The sequence below is a fragment of the Tachysurus vachellii genome, chromosome 13 (genome assembly GCF_030014155.1).
Source record: "Tachysurus vachellii isolate PV-2020 chromosome 13, HZAU_Pvac_v1, whole genome shotgun sequence".
NCBI classification, from domain to species: Eukaryota; Metazoa; Chordata; class Actinopteri; order Siluriformes; family Bagridae; genus Tachysurus; species Tachysurus vachellii.
This window is the reverse complement of record NC_083472.1, coordinates 24797889-24816468: the sequence shown is the minus strand read 5'-3', so window position 1 is coordinate 24816468 and position 18580 is coordinate 24797889. Positions and strand designations below refer to the sequence as shown.

General features: G+C 38.7%; 2 protein-coding genes across 3 annotated transcripts in view; one reads left to right on the top strand and one right to left on the bottom strand.

Moving 5' to 3' along the window:
• The window catches only part of grhpra (glyoxylate reductase/hydroxypyruvate reductase a), a 459032-nt gene that overhangs the window by 60814 nt on the left and 379638 nt on the right, over positions 1-18580 (top strand). The window lies entirely within an intron of this gene.
• Positions 11272-18580, bottom strand: part of lingo2 (leucine rich repeat and Ig domain containing 2) — a 246724-nt gene continuing 239415 nt past the window's right edge. For both annotated transcript variants that reach the window (XM_060885168.1, XM_060885167.1), the window contains one exon: positions 11272-14159. In XM_060885168.1, the coding sequence (XP_060741151.1) occupies positions 12300-14147 (1848 nt within the window). In that variant the 5' untranslated portion in view covers positions 14148-14159 and the 3' untranslated portion in view covers positions 11272-12299. The remainder of the gene's footprint in view (positions 14160-18580) is intronic.

Here is an 18580-nt window from a genome sequence, read left to right as displayed (position 1 = left end):
AGGATGAAGAGAGGAAGATAAAAACATCAAGAAAAATATATAGAGGAAATTTAGGAAGAGGGGTCACGGTGGCTTAGTGGTTATCACGTTCACCTCACACCTCCAGGGTTGGGGGTCGATTCCCACCTCCGCCTTGTGTGTGTGGAGTTTGCATGTTCTCCCCGTGCCTCGGGGGTTTCCTCCGGGTACTCCGGTTTCCTCCCCCGGTCCAAAGACATGCATGGTAGGTTGATTGGCATCTCTGGAAAATTGTCCGTAGTGTGTGATTGTGTGAGTGAATGAGAGTGTGTGTGTGTGCCCTGTGATGGGTTGGCACTCCGTCCAGGGTGTATCCTGCCTTGATGCCCGATGACGCCTGAGATAGGCACAGGCTCCCCGTGACCCGAGGTAGTTCAGATAAGTGGTAGAAAATGAATGAATGAATGAATGAATTTAGGAAGAGCATTTCAGGGTTCCATCACACACAGGATCTGCTGAAAATCTCAAGAAGAAGAAAACTTGTTCTAGAAGTGAAACAGATCCTCGTAGAACTCAGCACATCTACAAGAATACGTGAATCTGTTTGCATGGAGATACAAGACAAGCTGTTACTATAGAAACGATAACGTATTACAACGAGTGCGTTTATTGAAACCAATGTCACACTCATAGAAATCAGACATTTTATATATAGATGAAATATATACAAAGAAAAACACACGCTGCTCCATTTCCTCCCATTGATACCGAGGCTCTTTTTCATGTCAGATTGCTGCCGTTTATTAGCAGTCTGGTATTCATTCATGATTCTGTGACATATTCAGTGCTCGAATGATTCAACCCTCCTTTCAGACAAAAAAAAAAAAACAGAATATCGGGAGAGAGATGTTTCAGCAATTTAGCAAGCTGCTTAACGCTAAGTGACAAACAAATCACGAGCTAGCGGCCTGGTTTCAGCCGGACGGTCATAATTAATGTTTCAAGAAGAGTCTTAAAAGTGTTAGTGACAATAACTGTGACACGCGAGAACGTGAGAGGAAGTAAAAACACACACAGTGGAAGATGAAGCACCGTAATGTTTTATATCGCACTGAACGGGTCGAACTTCGCTGAATCTTTTCATGTGACCTGCAGTAAAAAGACACCTTTGTCCAAAACAGTGTCAAATTAATCAGAGGATTTAAAACCGATGTGAACAAAAACAGGTGATAGAGTTTACATTTATGGTGTTTAGCAGACGTTCTTATCCAGAGCGACTTACATTTTATCTCATTTATACAGCTGAACAAATGAGGGTTAAGGGCCTTGCTCAGGGGCCCAGGAGTGACAGCTTGGTGGCTTTGGGATTTGAACTCACGACCTTCCGATCACTAGTGCAACATCTTAACCACTGAGCCATCACATCCCCGAGTTAGTGAATAAAGTTAACACTAACTTCATTTCATTTAACACAATGATACCACAGAAAATAGATAGATAGATAGATAGATAGATAGATAGATAGATAGATAGACAGGCAGACAGATATACCTGTATAGATAGATAGATAGATAGATAGATAGATAGATAGATAGATAGATAGATAGACAGGCAGACAGATATACCTGTATAGATAGATAGATAGATAGATAGATAGATAGATAGATAGATAGATAGATAGATAGATAGATAGATAGATAGACAGGCAGACAGACAGGTAGAGTTTTGGCACACTATTGGGTTTATGTAGGCCGCCTCTGCTCTTGTGCTCCTTTTACAGGATGTCTGTCTAATCTAGTTCAGGTGTTAATTAATTACTAACGCACGTCCCGCTCTCCTTCTTCATCTTGGCTCAGAGTGAATATGGAGATGTTGAGCTGAGGAACAAGTTAAAAAGGACACTGAGTCATAAAACATTTGTTATGAGCTTCCACCAGTACAAACTGAGTTCAGAGACTCGTGCCAGAGATTCAGAGTCGGAAATATTTTTGATTCCTCTGTGAGTCACTCAGTCTGAGCCTCGAGCATCCTGTCTGTTCAGCATGGCCTTCCACTGCGGGGGTTTATTCTGGTTTTAGTAACGGTGAAGAACACCAGAATTTTTAAGATATACATGACATAATGTCAATGATTCTGTACAATTTAAGGTACTTAAGTCACCAGTCAGAGATTCTATGCAAATCAGGTGTGACCTTATGACTTCTCACATCTTTAGCATCTAGCTGCAATTAGCTTCCTTAAACAAATGGAATAAAAACTTTTTAAAGCTGGTTTCATCGTATCTCGTCATGTACTGACTTTCATTAAATCCATACATTAATATTAGAATGGAAAAAAAAAGCTCGGAAGGAAGTAGCAGCAATCTCGGACCGTCGGTGTGTGGAATCTGAGAAAGAATCTAGCTTGAAGATAAGCATGTGTTCAGCTGAAAATCTACAGAACCCACAAGCAAGATATCGCTAGAGAGCATAAGGTTCATAAAGCTTGAGTCTGGCATTTCTGTGGTGGGTAGCAGGAAACCGGAGAACCTGGAAGAAACCAGATAACCCAGAGGATTCTGAAGAACCTGGAGAAAACTAGAGAACCAAGAGGAAACCAGAAAAAACTGTAGACATTAAGAGGTAACCGGAGAACCGAGAGAAACCGGGAAGTATGGCTGTGAATATGCATATATACAATCAAAATATCATTTAATGTACAGTGTGTCTGGGCATGGTGTCTTAGTGGTTAGCACGTGCGCCTCACACCTCCAGGGTTGGGGGTTCGATTCCCGCCTCCACCTTGTGTGTGTGGAGTTTGCATGTTCTCCCCGTGCCACGGGGGTTTCCTCCGGGTACTCCGGTTTCCTCCCCCGGTCCAAAGACATGCATGGTAGGTTGATTGGCATCTCTGGAAAATTGTCCGTAGTGTGTGATTGTGTGAGTGAATGAGAGTGTGTGTGTGTGCCCTGCGATGGGTTGGCACTCCGTCCAGGGTGTATCCTGCCTTGATGCCCGATGACGCCTGAGATAGGCACAGGCTCCCCGTGACCCGAGGTAGTTCGGATAAGTGGTAGAAGATGAGAGTGAGTGAGTACAGTATGTCTAACGGGTCACTTTTGTGTACCTGACAGGTGCCAATATTTCTGAGCATCACTCTTATTATGCATATGATTTGCATATTATGTTTTTTATTTAAAGCTGCTTTATGGCAGAATGCATTGTGAGAAGCTCGAGTCTGAGTGAGCTGCATTATTGATGTTCTCTGGACTGGATTAAAGCCCAGAACCTCTCGCTGTCTCATTTCCAATAAATACAGCATGGCAGATGAACACTGTGATGGCCGGCGTTGGGTGTGTGTGTGTGTGTGTGTGTGTGTGTGTGTGTGTGTGTGTGTGTTTCGCACTAAAACATTGAGGAATTGACCAGAGATCAAACACATTGCATGAGTTGAAAATCAAAAGTGCAAAAGATCAGAACTCCATCAGTGTCCAGACTCTTGCCAGAGTTTTTTTATTCTTTACATTTCTATTTTATTAGTTTTAGATTTTTATATATTTAGTTTTAACCCTTTGCACACTGGCATAGTGTTTTCAGCATATTGTTTCAGTATTTTTTACCATTTATTTTATAATATAATTTATTGTTTTTTTTTTTGCTTGATTTAGTTTTTTTTTTCTTTTTTTTCAAATCTTCAAAAATACCTCAACGTGAATCATAATTCAGATGAAAATGAATTTCATAAATAAAATTAATAACTTATAATCAGTGTATATAATTTGATATTCTGTATTTATTATTATCATTATTATTATTATTATTATTATTATTATTATTATTATTATTATTATTATTATTTGAATGATTTGTTATTATAAAATTATTTGTTTTATTTTAGTTCAAATCATTCTGAGACATTTCTATTCTATTTGTATTGATATTTATAGATTTTTTAAATCCTATTATTTTCCCCATATGCAGTTCTAAAAATGAATGATGCCGATCCTAATTTATTATTATTATTATTATTATTTTTATTTAGAATATATTGACTTTCAGTATTGATTGGTTAATTTTTAATCACTCTGGCTGTCTTCTGTAGATGATCTACAGACGAATGTCAGCAAAATCTTTGTTCTGGACTTTAATTAAATACTAAATACAAATTTTGCGATTAGAGGAAGATTTATGTCTCCATAAAAGAAAAAAGAAAAGAAAAGCGCGTTAAAGAAGAGGTAAAACATAGCAGTGTGCGATCAGAACACATGGCTGCTTTCTCTTTCATTTAAATGGGGCTGCACTTCACACTCCAATTGACTCGTTTGTGGAGACGTCGGAGACGTCGTGGAGAGCGGTGGCTGACAGGAGTGTGTGCGCATAACGAGTTGCGATGCAATTTGTGTAGCTTGGTTTGAGCTCTCAGTGGAGCGCTTACGCCCCCCTGCCACCACCAAATAAAGACAGATGGAAGGAACATGGAGGAATTTAAGTGCATAAGCAGAAACCTCCAATAAGCCGTCAGGAACAAGGACGAGGCCGCGCTCGAACTGCCCGGCGTCACAGAGTGAACTTTTCAAATTTTGTTAGTGATCTGATTGAATCTAGCATGTGCCTGAAGAGAAGAGAAGCAAAGCCAAGCAGCTCTGGCATGTTTCACACTGCAAAGAACTTCCAACTCTTCGACTGAAACCTAAGCTATGACTTGGATGACTTGACAGCTCAGCAATCAAACCGGATCAAATCTCCACATCTAAATGAACTGTCTGATCAGTTGATAAGAATGAAAATCTTAAAAAAATGGAAAGACGATGTCCTCGAAGGCAGAAGGACTGAAGAGTCCACGCACGGTGCGTTAAAGCAGACCAACGGATCGCTCTGGCTGATAATCCGCAGATTGCTAGAAGAGGGATCTGTCTTGAGAAGGTTCTGTTGAAAGATTTGTAGTTGTTTCCACGACTCATTATAAAGAACACTACGTGTTCGCGTTTATACTCGGCTTATAACATATTTACGCTATATTTACTACGTTGTTTAATGATGTAGGATGGAAAATATTTGAACAGCGCTCTCTCTGGTAGAAAAAATGTATTGCGAGTTAATTCTGGAGTTTTGTTTAATGTTGTGATCCATCAGCATTGTGTTATGAATCGTTGATCCAGTCACCAAAGGTGTAAGTGTTGTGTTCGTTCCATGAGATCAGAACATCACAAAGCTGATAATATCTAACTAAAAACCAAGGCTTGTTGAATGGCATTATTTTTTTTTTTTTTTTTTTTTTTTTTGGTGGAAACCATTACAGATTGAGGCTTTAAGGCTGATCTTCAGTGCCAGGTCTTTGACTGTACTACTTTTGATGTGGCACATATTCAAGATGTGGCTCATACAGGTTCCAAATTCCCTACCGTTCTGATTGTGTTAAAATAAATAAAAATGATCACGATAGTTGTCAGAACCTGTGGGTTCTAATCTCCAGCACTACTGTAGGCTAAATGTGGCTCTCAAATGACCTCCTAACGGATCTTAATTGATATTAAGATCTTAATAGCACATCTGAAAATTGCAGCATGGTTACGAGTTAGTGCCAATGCTTTAAGGGTGTGAGCTCAAATCCCAGGATCTTCAGAAGCCGGGATTGGGTTCGTGTTCATTAGAACGGTGAAACTGGAACTAACCATGTGGATAAAGCGTGGACTTTAGATAAAAATGCAATTAATGCATAAAAGTAGAAGAAGAAACTGATTCCTTTGAGCATTTGAGCCACAGCTTCTTCTTCTCAAATTCAAGACCAAAAGGGAAAAAGACGATAAAACCACGACTCTTCATCTTGCCTGATAGAAAAAAGTAATATTTTCACCAGCTTACAACACGGCCACGAAAAAAAGAACACTTTCACTGAAAAAAAAACCAACCCTTTTCGATTATTGACTTCAGCTGTGAAAACCCCTCACAGTTGGGGGGAAACACATTACCATCAAATTATTTACACTTTAGAAGAAGAGATTTATTTTAGAGCCAGAGCCAAAATAGACTTTGATGAAGAAAAACACAGAGTCTCATCGAGGTGGAACGTAACAAAGAAATGAAACCTCAAAGGTATGAAAAAGACTTCGCTGAATCTAATGTTTTGCATTTATGAATCTGACAGATACTTTTATTCAAAAGAGATTCACAAATGAGGCAGAATCCTTTCCGAGCTTCAGCCGAGAGTCCGGGGTCTGGTTCTGAGGGATGAACTCACAACATCCTGGTCACTTGAGCCAAACCGCTAGCACTCAGCTAACCCCGGTACCATGTTTATTTTATTTCTTACCTTGGTGTGACTTCGTATCAGTGACTTTTTACCTTGTTATTATGTTACATCCAGTACAATCATTAACCATCTACTATCTCCACTACCACATCATTTCTAGTAGACTGCTACCTGTCACTCTTCACTGCTACTCGTTACTCTATTAGTTTCTTACACTACTTTAGAACTTCTTCAATAACCCTTTCACTGCAGGTCCTGTAGCTTTCGGCTAGTCCTGAATTCATGCTCTTGTGTTTAGAATTCTGCATAAACGTTTTAGTCTATTGTGACTTTTTCGTACCTTTTTATTTCTAATAACTTTCTACCTGCTAACTTTAGCACAATATGTCACATCTAATAACTTTCTACCTTGCAGATTTCAGTGCTTTGATAGATTCTAGAACCATCTGTTCATTTGAGAACGCCTTACCATGGCACCTTATTTCTTTCAGTATCTTATCGTCGTTGTCAGACGGAATCCTCGTATCTCCAAAACCGTTATTTTTCAGGAAATTAAAAAAACGCCGTACCTTATCTGCAGTGCACAGGGTTTAGTCCGCGTTGCAGTGGATTGTCTTGCGCTAAATTCCTGTCCTCAGACGAGCACCAGAACTAGCGGGGGTCAAGATTTTTTTTTCTTTGAGCCCAGTGTTTTGAAGACATTTACCTCAGAAGACGTGTTGATTCGTTGCGACTCTTCTTGAGGAGAAATATGCCGTGAAGCTCTCCCACGGAGTGAGGAAGAGGTGGACAGTTGAAGTGTCCAATGGAGTTATGAGATTTATGAGGTTCAAGCTATTTTCAAGACTTTAGATTGGTTAATAACTTGTAAAAATAACAGACCCACGTGGGGACTGACCAATAGCATCGATATGTGAAAAAATATGAAATTGACCAAATTTGGACATACGAGGTTTCCGCCCGACAGCGACGTTATCATGTGTTCGTTTCTATATGACATATACTGAATTTATCATGACGCTTGGATTTCTAAGACAAATTGGAGGAATTCTAGGCTTTGCTAATTCTAGCGACATTCTGCCCTGTTACCTCGTCACTTTCATAACATTTAACACTTCTACTTGGTTATCAATTATATAAATAATTACACTGGTATCATGTTCCTTCTACTGCCATGTTAATTATAGTAGCAAGCTGTCTTGTGTTTTGCAGGACTGTGTCGATTGTAATCTAGCACTATGTCAATCTGTTACTTCTAACACGTTTCTATTAGCTTCTAGTAACAAAGATTAACCCACAAACCTTGTAACGTATCACATTGTTGATTTTACTTTTGATATTATTCACTTATATTGTGATATTATTACTAGAATCATGTTCCTTTGTTATAATGTAGTCACATGTAGTACTATTTAACATCTTATATTTTTACTTGCACTGCATTGGTAGCTTCTGGTACCGTATAAGTTTTAGAACCTTTTAACACTGTGTTACTTTCAATATCATGCCATAGTGTCACTTTTATTGCTGTGTTCTGTTACCATGTTAGTTCTAGTGCACTACGCTGTAAATACCTCAGTATTTCTTACTTCTAGTACCTTTATTAAGCTTTGTTATTTATGGTCCATTGGTATCCTAAGTCTTAGAACCGTAGCGTTATATTTTTTAACACTAATCCCAAATAAAAATCCAGCAGGGGTTGAGATCCTGGGTTCTGGATGTTACTTGTCAAATAAATGAATGCGAGTCTAGATGTTTTTTTCTCAGATATGTTTCACAGACGCTAGTTCTGACTAACACACTCCTATGGGCTGTTCCTCTAATGAATGATGCAGGCTAATGAGCAGCCTTCTGGCTGTACACACAGTCCAAAAAAAAAAAAAAACGGGAACGCACTTTCAATGACTTATGATGCAAGCGAGATTGTTACCATAGGAACTGGAGGATGTCGAATCCTTTACTGCACAAGCAATACAGCATAAACACCGTTCACTCTTCTGTCTCTCTCTCTCTCTGTCTGTCTGTCTCTTTTGTCTAGGATTCTCCTTTCTTTATTTTGTCTTTTCTTCTTGTGTGTCTTGCTTCACTGCCTGAAGTGCCTTACAATTTTTTTAGTGTAAAAAAAAAACTTTTATCTTATAATATTCAATATTTAGGCCACAGATATCAAACTGATGTACTGTAGATAAACAACAGGGTTCTCTTGTTTGTGTTATAGCTTTGTTAGCTAAGTAATGGTGGGGATTATTACTTGTTACTGTACATACAGGACCATAGCAGTTTGTAGAATGTTTGACCTTAGTACATTCTTCATACCTTCTAGTATTATGCTACCTAATAGTACATCATAACAATGAATAGTATCATTTACATTGGTTTCACTGGAATAAAGGTGTACATACAGTAGGTACTTTGTTGTTTTAAGAAGTTTGTAATTAATTAAGCTAACTGGTGAGTTCCTTTATCGTTTCTTACTTCTACAAGTGCTTCATTGTCTCTAACAGCATCTTGCTAATCAAAGTACAATTCCTCACTCTATTGGTCCAGTGTTTACAAAATAATTTATTTACACTATAATTTCTTTTTTCTTTTTTTTTTAGAACAGAAGTAACTTAACAGAACTTAATTCTAGTACAAAGTTATCTTGCTAATTGTTACCATGTCTTGCTAATCTGCTTCTATGGTTCTTCTCGCACAAGGTTGAAGTGTGTTAGTAATTTTTACTTTAATCGTTTTTAATAACTTATAACTTTATAGCCAACTTTCTTTTGTTGCGTTTAGAACTTTTTAATTTAGTACCATGTTGTTTTATGTAGCAGTTACATTATTATTTATATTATTATACTAATTGTTAATTAAAGTTCCTTTTTGTTCATAATACTTTTACATGTATAATAATTTGTTTCTTCTTGTACATTTTTAGTTCTGTACCTTGTCACTTGTCAGACCTTTTTTGTCTCAAGTACCTTTTTAATTGTAATCTTGTTCAGCTTGTAAATCGTTTAGCTTGTTACGTAGTTATTGTAAGTACCTCCTTAACATAACTAATTACCCTTCTGATTCTAGGGTCCTTTAATTTGGTACCTTGTCAATACTAGTACCTTGTGTAACCTTCCTATATATATATATAGGAATAAACGCCAAAATTAAAAAAAAAACGAATTTGTCGTGTCATTTTGCTGTTGTGAACCTATATCCTGCTCCATCAATGTTTCATGCCAAAACGCTTTATTTCCTTGTTTAAAATGTACTGCAAAATGCAGTTCCTTTCCAAACCACGATAAGCGCCAAACTTGTTTTTTGCCTAAACGCTATATGTCGTGGCCTCTCGACCAATCAGAATTCGGTGAGCGTTCGACTCAATCCAACATGGCGGCGGTCTGAGGCGAGAGATGTTTGTTTTTTCGCAGTCTTCAAAATGAGTGTTTTTAACTGTAATAACAATTTTGATGGCCTGGATGAGCCAAAAATGTGTTATTTTTAAATGATTTGTTTTATGTGGTGGACAATATTGAAACCTGAAATTGAAAATATTTATTTTTTACTATTTATTTTATTTGGAAGTTATTTATTTCCCTGATGTCATATGTTGCATGTTCTCTTGTTGGTTTATGTCTCTTTTTATAAAAATAAAAAAAAATAAAAAAAATAAAAAAAATTTTTTAAATAAAGGATGGATTTATAGTGTTTTTGAAAAAATAAAAAGGAACTTTGAATTTATATTCAACAAAATTGTTGTTTCATTTAACAATCACTGTTTAACATGTTCAGACTGAGTCAACAGACCATTTTAACAGGATAAATTGAATATAAACAAAATGTGTGGGTCTAGGTAAAAAGTCACTTTCATAAAAACTATTAAAATGGATTTATAGCGTTTTGGAAAAGAGCTCCTCATATGTGGTATTATATACTGTGTATATATATATATATATATATATATATATATATATATATATATATATATATATATTTATAGAAAAGCCAGTTTGTCTAATTTTATTACAAATACCATGTGAACTATGTGATTTGATTGTTGTGTGTTTGTGTTTTTGTGTGTGTGTGTGAGAGAGATGGCCATTGTTTGTGACAGTATTCCCTTGGGATACAAGTTAAAAATGGCCCTCGCTGACCCACTGAGCTCATCATTTCCTTTTGTCTCTGGGAGCTGAAGAAAGCTTTACCTTCCTAACATCTCATGGGGCCACACAAACATCAACTCCACTCTGGATAAAACCTGCCTTGTGTTGCTGTGTGCTTGTGTGTGTCTGGTCCAGTGCTTGGCCTGAAAGACCCTCACATTTTCTTTTTACCATTTGGATATTGACAAATCTTAAGAAGAAGCTCTCATGCATTTTTATGCATTCTTGTGCAACTGGAGCATCGATAACACTTGGCAAATGCTCTTGGATCTTGTATTTGTGCTGTCTTCGATATCCAACCTGCTCATTTCACTGATGTCAGAAGGTTAACAGCTTTTCATGAGATCCTTCTTCCGATACCGGCCACTTCCCGAAGTGTGCTGTCTGAAATACAATTCCTGTGGAGGGTTTTTTTCAGCTTTCAATAGGTTGAGATCACGGTCAGGGGAAACTGCAGACACTTTAAACCTTCTTTCCCCTGATTTTTTAGGTTGTTGTTTGTCCACAGAGACTAACTGTAGGTTATTTAATTAAATAAGTCTAGGTCAGTCTAGTTTGCTGAACATCTTGTTGATTCTAACGAGATCTGATGAGTTATAGAGGTAGAGTTATCGTTTTTTAATCATTTTAAAATTTAGTAAAAAGTAAAAATCAAAGATACTTATTTTTTATCTACTACACGATACAGATGTTTTTTTTTTCTCATATCGATATCATAATTCTTCAAAAGTTATTCAGTGCCTATAAAAGCACAGTATTAATTAATAAAATAATTAGTTAATGAAATTAATGAAACCTCAGAGTACAAATCAATATTCTTTATTCCACATACATGTATTTTTCCTTTTTTTTTTTCTTTGAACTCTTTACAATCTAAATGATTCAACAACAAAATGAGAAACTACCACGACAAAACCCAAATTTTGTTAATTGGGGACAGAAATAATAAAAAATAAGGGTAAAAAAATAATTCAGATGATTACATTGTGGATGAGGACATGGACTTTGTCATCAGGTTAGCATCAAGTTTAAAAGAAAGACAAAATTAGGACAGAAAACCTAGTCCATGTAAACCGCAAACGAACTATGCAGAAAAAAATGTCGATTAAAAAGTCGTTACACTGAGTCGGCAGTTTTTTTGTTCCTAGATATCTAATAAATGGTCAGCTCAGTGTGTGTAATACACTGACTATACACTGAGGTGCAAATTTATTAGATAAACCAACATAGACAATAATAAAAAGACAACTCAGTGTACGTTTTTAAATTACTTTGAAATATCCACTTATTCACCTTTATTATGCAGTTTGAATTCAATGGGCATTTTTTTTAAATTAATAACTTCTATATATTTTTAACCTTTTTCAATATTATAAACAAATATAGCATTACTGTATAATTTGGGGTTAGATCAACAGCACACACATTTTTCGGGTTAACGTTTGAAAGCCACCCAAGCCCTCTGTCCTTGGTTCACGAACAGTTTCAGGAGAGGGACGTATGTTCTCCGACAGCAAAAGGAATGGCAAAATTGGCTGAGATTGCATCTTGTGAATATTGCGAGTAAAAGAAGGTGACTTACATGTTAACATACACATACATAATTAAGTATTACGTACATATATGTGGTGCAGTGGAGAAGGGAATCAGTTTTATGGTTCGTTACGCTGTAGAAGTGAGAAGGCCAAATTTTGCGAGCCAACAAATAAGGGTAATACTTGAATTTTACAAATCTGTTCTGTACACAATTTTTTTAAAAGTGTCTTTGAATGCATCCTCTTACTAAGAGGGATTCATATAAATTGAAAATAGTTCATTACTGACACACACTTTCACGCATTTTCCTCCCATTATAGTTCAGGAAAACATCCGCATGGGTGTTGTGTCGAGGGCACGTGTACGTCCTGACATGGCCGGTCCCATTAATGGGTCTGTGTGCATAAATTCCCACTGGCATCCCATTAAATCCACTCAAATCATTTTCATGTTAAAGCGTCGAGGTCCAGAGGTCTGTTCTGCTTCCTCGGGCGAAGCGCCATTGGACTTGGAGCGTGGCACATACTCTACATCAATGTTATTTTTGTGCTTTCCTTTCCCCCGACTCCATACAAACAGAAGCAGAAAACAGAACAGGACAACACCAAGGAATGTGAAACAACCCATGGCTGTAGAAACCAGGATGGTCTTTAGGTCCAGACCAAAGGTTGTGTTGGGGGAATTGGTGCTGTTGGCAGTAGTACTGTTAGGATCTATGTAGTACTGGGTCCTATTAGCATAGAGCGAGCCCAGACTTTTGACGGCCAAGGACACCATTAGGGTGTCGTTTCCCGCGGTGTTGGAGGCCACGCATACGTACACGCCACCATCTTGAAGCTCCACTGATTTGATATACAGCGAGCCATTGTTGTGCACCATTACTCTTCCGTGACTCCTGTTGGTTAGATGTCTCCGGCGTGGTGTGACCCAGGAAATGGTGGGGCGAGGAGTCCCTTCAGCACTGCAGTGTAGCTGGGCAGGTTGCCCTTCCTCTACCGACACGAGCTGTGTCCGGTTCTCTCGTATCTTGGGCTTGGTGCAGGTCACATAGTAGGACAACAGGGTTTCCTTGACTTCTTTGAACGGGCGCCCACGGATTCCCTCAGGAGTGTTGCATTCAGGTTGCTCTTCTCCAAATGAGATAGAGTGCCGCTTCTGCAGCAGCCACATGAGCCGACAGTCACACACAAGAGGATTGTCGTGGATGAGCAACACTTCTAGGGACTCTGGAGCATGGAACACACTCTTCTCCAAAGTGTCTAGTCTATTATGGGACACATCAAGAAGTCTAAGCCAACGTAGACCCTGGAAAGCATATGGCTCCAAAGACACTAGCTGGGCGGCTGCTAATCTCAATTCACGGAGACGCACCAGGTCCTGAAGCAGACCTCCTTCCACGGTACGGATGTGGCTGTGGGACAGGTTCAGGTGCATAAGGTAAGGCATGTGGCGCAGGGCTTGGTAGGGAAATGTGGAAAGGTTGGTGTTGGTGACAGAAAGTGTGGTGAGGTTGAGACCATGCAATGTGTTGCCTGGGAAAACATCCAGTGAAGGCCAGTTGTCGATCTCCAGGTGACGCAAGCGGAATAGTTTCTTGAAGGAGTAAGGTTGGAGGGTACTGATGCTGAGGTAGCGCATATGCAAGCTCACCAGGTTGTGAAGGTGGGACAGGGCGTCCGTCGGCACCATGGTCAGGTTACAGCGCTCCAGTGTTAGAGTCTCCAGTGAAATCAGGCCATTGAATGCTCGGTGTGAGATGTACACCAGCTCGTTGTCCCCTACATCTAATGACTTGAGATTATGCAAATCCTGGAACATATAATCGACCAGAATGACAATCTTATTGTCACTAATGTCGAGCGTTGTGAGGTTCGAAAGCCCAGAGAATACGCCCAGCGACAGAAGCTTGATGCGGTTGCTCTTCAAACTGAGCGAGTGTAAACTAGTGAGTAAGTTGAAAGCACCTGGTTCTACATATGCAATGATATTGCCACTTAGGTCCAACTCTTCGATATGCGGGTAGACAGAGAAGTCGTCTGGATTGATGGCCTGGATGCGGTTCTTGCTGAGGTCCAGGATACGTGTTTCAATGGGAATGCCATCTGGTATGGTCGGGTAACGTTTCCGATGGCAGATGACGGAGCGACTCTGGGCAGAGCACTCACACCGGGAAGGGCAGGCAAGGGCAGAGCCTAAGAAGACGGCCACCAGTGCCAGTCCCAGCAATGGCTGCCAGCAAGGTATAGCTGTGTGCAACATGACTCGACTCAGGCAGTCCACCATACTGTCACGGCTCTACAGAAGGAGACAGAGAAGACAAATCAAATTTAGCTCACAGAAAATGCAATTCTGCACATCAGATAAATAATGATATCAGGATTTTCTGCAAACCATCAAGAGCTTTTCCTCTACATGACTTTACATGATGCTAAACTGCTGGCTGATGAAATAAAGAAAACTGTTATCTCTATTACATCAAGATCCCTTTGGTACATCTCCAGATGCTTCTTCATACAACAAGATTTAAGCCTCTTGTATATCCACAGAGGACCAAGTTCATTTCAGACACGCAAGCACAAATGAACAGCCTCGGATCTTGCCCGTGGGGTCACTCTGTGTGTACATGGTTTGAGTCATGTTTCTGCATGAATTCACAGCCATGGGTTTTTCTTTCTGTCTGCTCGGAATTCACGAAGATGGGAATTAGTTCACTCATCCATCGGCATGACTAGATCAGATTCCAATTCTTTCATCTAATAGAAAGACTATTAGGCTATTGGACACTCCAACATTCCAAAGAATCTCCCTTGTCAAGTGAAAACCACACAACTTTCCAGATCTCAGAATCTCTGGACTGTTTGTGCTACACACTGTTACCAATTGCGATGTGCTGTTTTGTGGATGTAGTTGGGTGTGTAAACTAAACGAAGGATTGCAGACAAGGATTGCATATTACACAATCTTTCACCATGTAGAAATCCCAGATGAATCATGCATTCTCATGGAAATAAACACACACGCTGCATACAGTCTATGCCTGTCTGTGCTAGAAACAAGGGAAATAAGAGAAACATGTCAATGAAGGATCAGTTGAGCAGCAAATATCATCTGTTCTGAAAAAAGACCTGGGGTTATATTGCGTATCACTGGGGTCACAGAGATTGTTGCAATGATTTGGCTCCTATTCTAACAGATTGGGTAGTAAAGTGGATTCAGGGATCTGCTGCACATAACACGTTTCCTTTCTTTGACTGTTTATTAGTGTCCAGGAAATCACGGCTTGAGTCACGTGGCATAAGAGTAACTAAGGACTTGATAAGGTGTGAGAGCTTGTAAGGCAACAATTTTAGTCTCGTGGCTTTAATTTTGATAAAGCTGCATTAAAAATGAAGCAATTTCTAAGTTAAACGCAGTTAAGTCTATTGCTCTGGAAATCTATCCCAAACTAAACTTCTCACAACAGCACTTCATCCAAAAATCCACCTGAATGCTCGTACAAGAGGCGGAGCTTTTTAAACAGACAGGTGACGTGATTGACAGACAGGTTGACAGGATAGATGTTGGTGCTTTTTATTTTTACTCAGAGACCAGAGCTTCTCTCTTATTAAAGCTCACACTGGAATGTGAGGTTACTAAAAAGTGTAATATTAGTGTACCTTTGAACATCCCACTAAAGGAAGACAAATATTTTTTATTTAATTATGAAATTTCAACAAAAACCGTGGAGGCGGTCGGGGAATGAGGATAAAGGAGCTTCATATCGCTGAGGTTCCACACACACACACACACACACACACACACACACACACACACACACACATAGTGCTGAATGGATTTTTCACTAGGTCTAATTTTCTTTATGCCGCAAAATAAAACTCGTTCCTTCAGAATCCAGATGGATGAAAACATAAAACCTTCTGCAGCGACTAATTTACTTCAACGTCAACGTGCCAAAGCTTCTTCGGTGCTTTCCGTACTGGAGCTACAAGACTAATTTTGCACGGTGCATTAAATCTGCATGGGTAAATCACAACACACTGCAAGATGCTAGCTTAAAGTTTGCAAAGTAAAATGCAGGAATTGTGGAGGAGCTGCTTATTTAACATTAATGCAAGGAGTCTCCAATGTCACTGTTTATAGTTACCATAACATAAGCTAAGTAATGTTCCAGAACATTACATGGAACTATAGGAGTGTTTACCTGCACACACACACACACACACACACACACAAACACAGTTCCCTAAATCTATCCAGCAGTAAAAAAAGCGGAAAAAAATCACTAAACACATCTCGTTGTTGTTATAAAACACACACATACACACACACACACACACACACACACACACACACAATGCTGATGCAAATAGCATGCTAAAAAGATTGTCAAAAAAGTAAGCTTTTCCACTAACAATATATTACAATTGCAAATGTAACCTTTCTGCTTTTTTATCTTAAAACGTGTGATGCGACATTACTGGCTGTGAGAGATATGTGTGTTTGTGTGTGTGTGTGTGTGTGTGTGTGTGTGTGTGTGTGTGTGAGAGAGAGAGAGAGATCAAAAATGATGAACACAATCCTTTTTTTACATCAATCTGGCTTCAAGCTCCACCTTCCAATCGCTACATAGCAACTGTTGCTATCTGCAGAGACCTCAGGCAAGTGTTAAGTGCATATTTTACATATTAAAGTTTGAGACACATCTGGAATCAACAGCTGTTTTGGCTAACATGTTGTTTTCTCTCTGTTTTTAAAGTAAAAATGTTTTTAAACACATTTAACCCGAACTGTATTTAGTTTATAATGTGAGCTATATATATATTTAGATAGTTTAGTTATGTGAGCATGAGAAGAAAATATTCATAATTATTATATATAAAATGCAGAAGATTAAACTGAAGACTCGCTTCTCTCTTACTCAAGTAAATCTGCAGGAGTAAAAACATAAATCCTTGACATTCAGACGCTCACTGGACTTTTATTCAATTTAAGAATTCAAATATTGAATACTCGCTGAAGTCAAACATCGTTGCTCCTCTTGCTAAAACCTTCCTAAACATTCATCCTAATAAATAATACTCCGTTAATGCAGGATAAAATGTTTTAGATGCTTCTTATGTAACAATAATATTTTCATATTTTGGCTTTTAAAGTTCTCAATCAAAACTAAAAATGTCTGTTACCTTCTGCTCTGTACATCTTTTACATAGCTTTCAGTGCAGTAAATTAACTAGTTACATTTTATAACATAAATTATATAACTTAAATTAGCAACTAGTTCAATTTTGTAAATTAGCTTATATTAGCTAGCTATTTATATTTTGTAAATTAGCTAGGAAGCTAGTTCAATTTCCTAAATTAGCTTGAATTAGCAACTAGTTCACAATTTTGAAAATTAGCTTATATTATCTAGCTAGTTCAATTTTGTAAATGATCTTACATTATCTAGTTAGTTATAGTTTGTTTATAGATAGGTTTATTAAACTTTAGCTAGCCAGGAATCCATAAGCTAGATTTTTCTGAGTTATTACTGAGTATATTTTTCTCTTGGCTGATTAGCAAACAAACACTGGATTGGGAAAAAAAAAAGCAAAACTGAGGCTGGTGACGAAACGAATGTTTATAGCTGCTATAAAGAAAACGAGAGCAGGTTTAACTAACATGTTTTTTTTAATGTTCCACAAGTTTAAGGAGATAAAAACATGGCATTCAAAGCACATTAATTATTTTAATTGTTGTTTTTGGAAATGGGGGGGCACGGTGGCTTAGTGGTTAGCACGTTCGCCTCACACCTCCAGGGTTGGGGGTTCAATTCCCGCCTCCGCCTTGTGTGTGTGGAGTTTGCATGTTCTCCCCGTGCCTCGGGGGTTTCCTCCGGGTACTCCGGTTTCCTCCCCCGGTCCAAAGACATGCATGGTAGGTTGATTGGCATCTCTGGAAAATTGTCCATAGTGTGTGATTGCGTGAGTGAATGAGAGTGTGTGTGTGCCCTGTGATGGGTTGGCACTCCGTCCAGGGTGTATCCTGCCTTGATGCCCGATGACGCCTGAGATAGGCACAGGCTCCCCGTGACCCGAGGTAGTTCGGATAAGCGGTAGAAAATGAATGAGTGAGTGAGTGAGTGAGTGAGTGAGTGAGGTTTAGGAAATTATTTAACTCCAGGATGTTACCAAGGCTTCAGCTTTCCTCCCATCCACTGATAATTTTCCCAAAACAACACGACACGGAGCTTTTTATTCTTTAAGCCTAATTGTGCTTAGAATTAGCATTAAGAACGTGAACGCTCAGTAGGGGAGAGATTTTTATTGATTTTTTTATTAGTGTTCTTCAGGGTGTATTAGTATCTGTGTGAACAGCGTACAGCCTGGACGGAGAAACCTTTGGTCTGTAGATATAAATGATAATAATGTGCAATAATGTTCAAGCAGAATAATCTTAGTTATGGTCACAGATACACTCACACAGCTTCACTCTGGTCTATAAATATTTATCATTCCACTCCATTTAATAGAGCACGCCTCTTACTGTGGAATTAAAAGAGCAAATAAAAACAAGGCAATAACCCGGCCGTTTAAGAGATAGCCGTTTTATTTTACAGTAGAATATTTTACAGATGAGCCGCGGCTATCGTCTGGAGGGTCACGTGAATGGCTCGCCGTGTGGCTCGCTGCTTTTTATTCTTTCTCTTGGACTCAAAGTGCAGAGAAAATGCACAT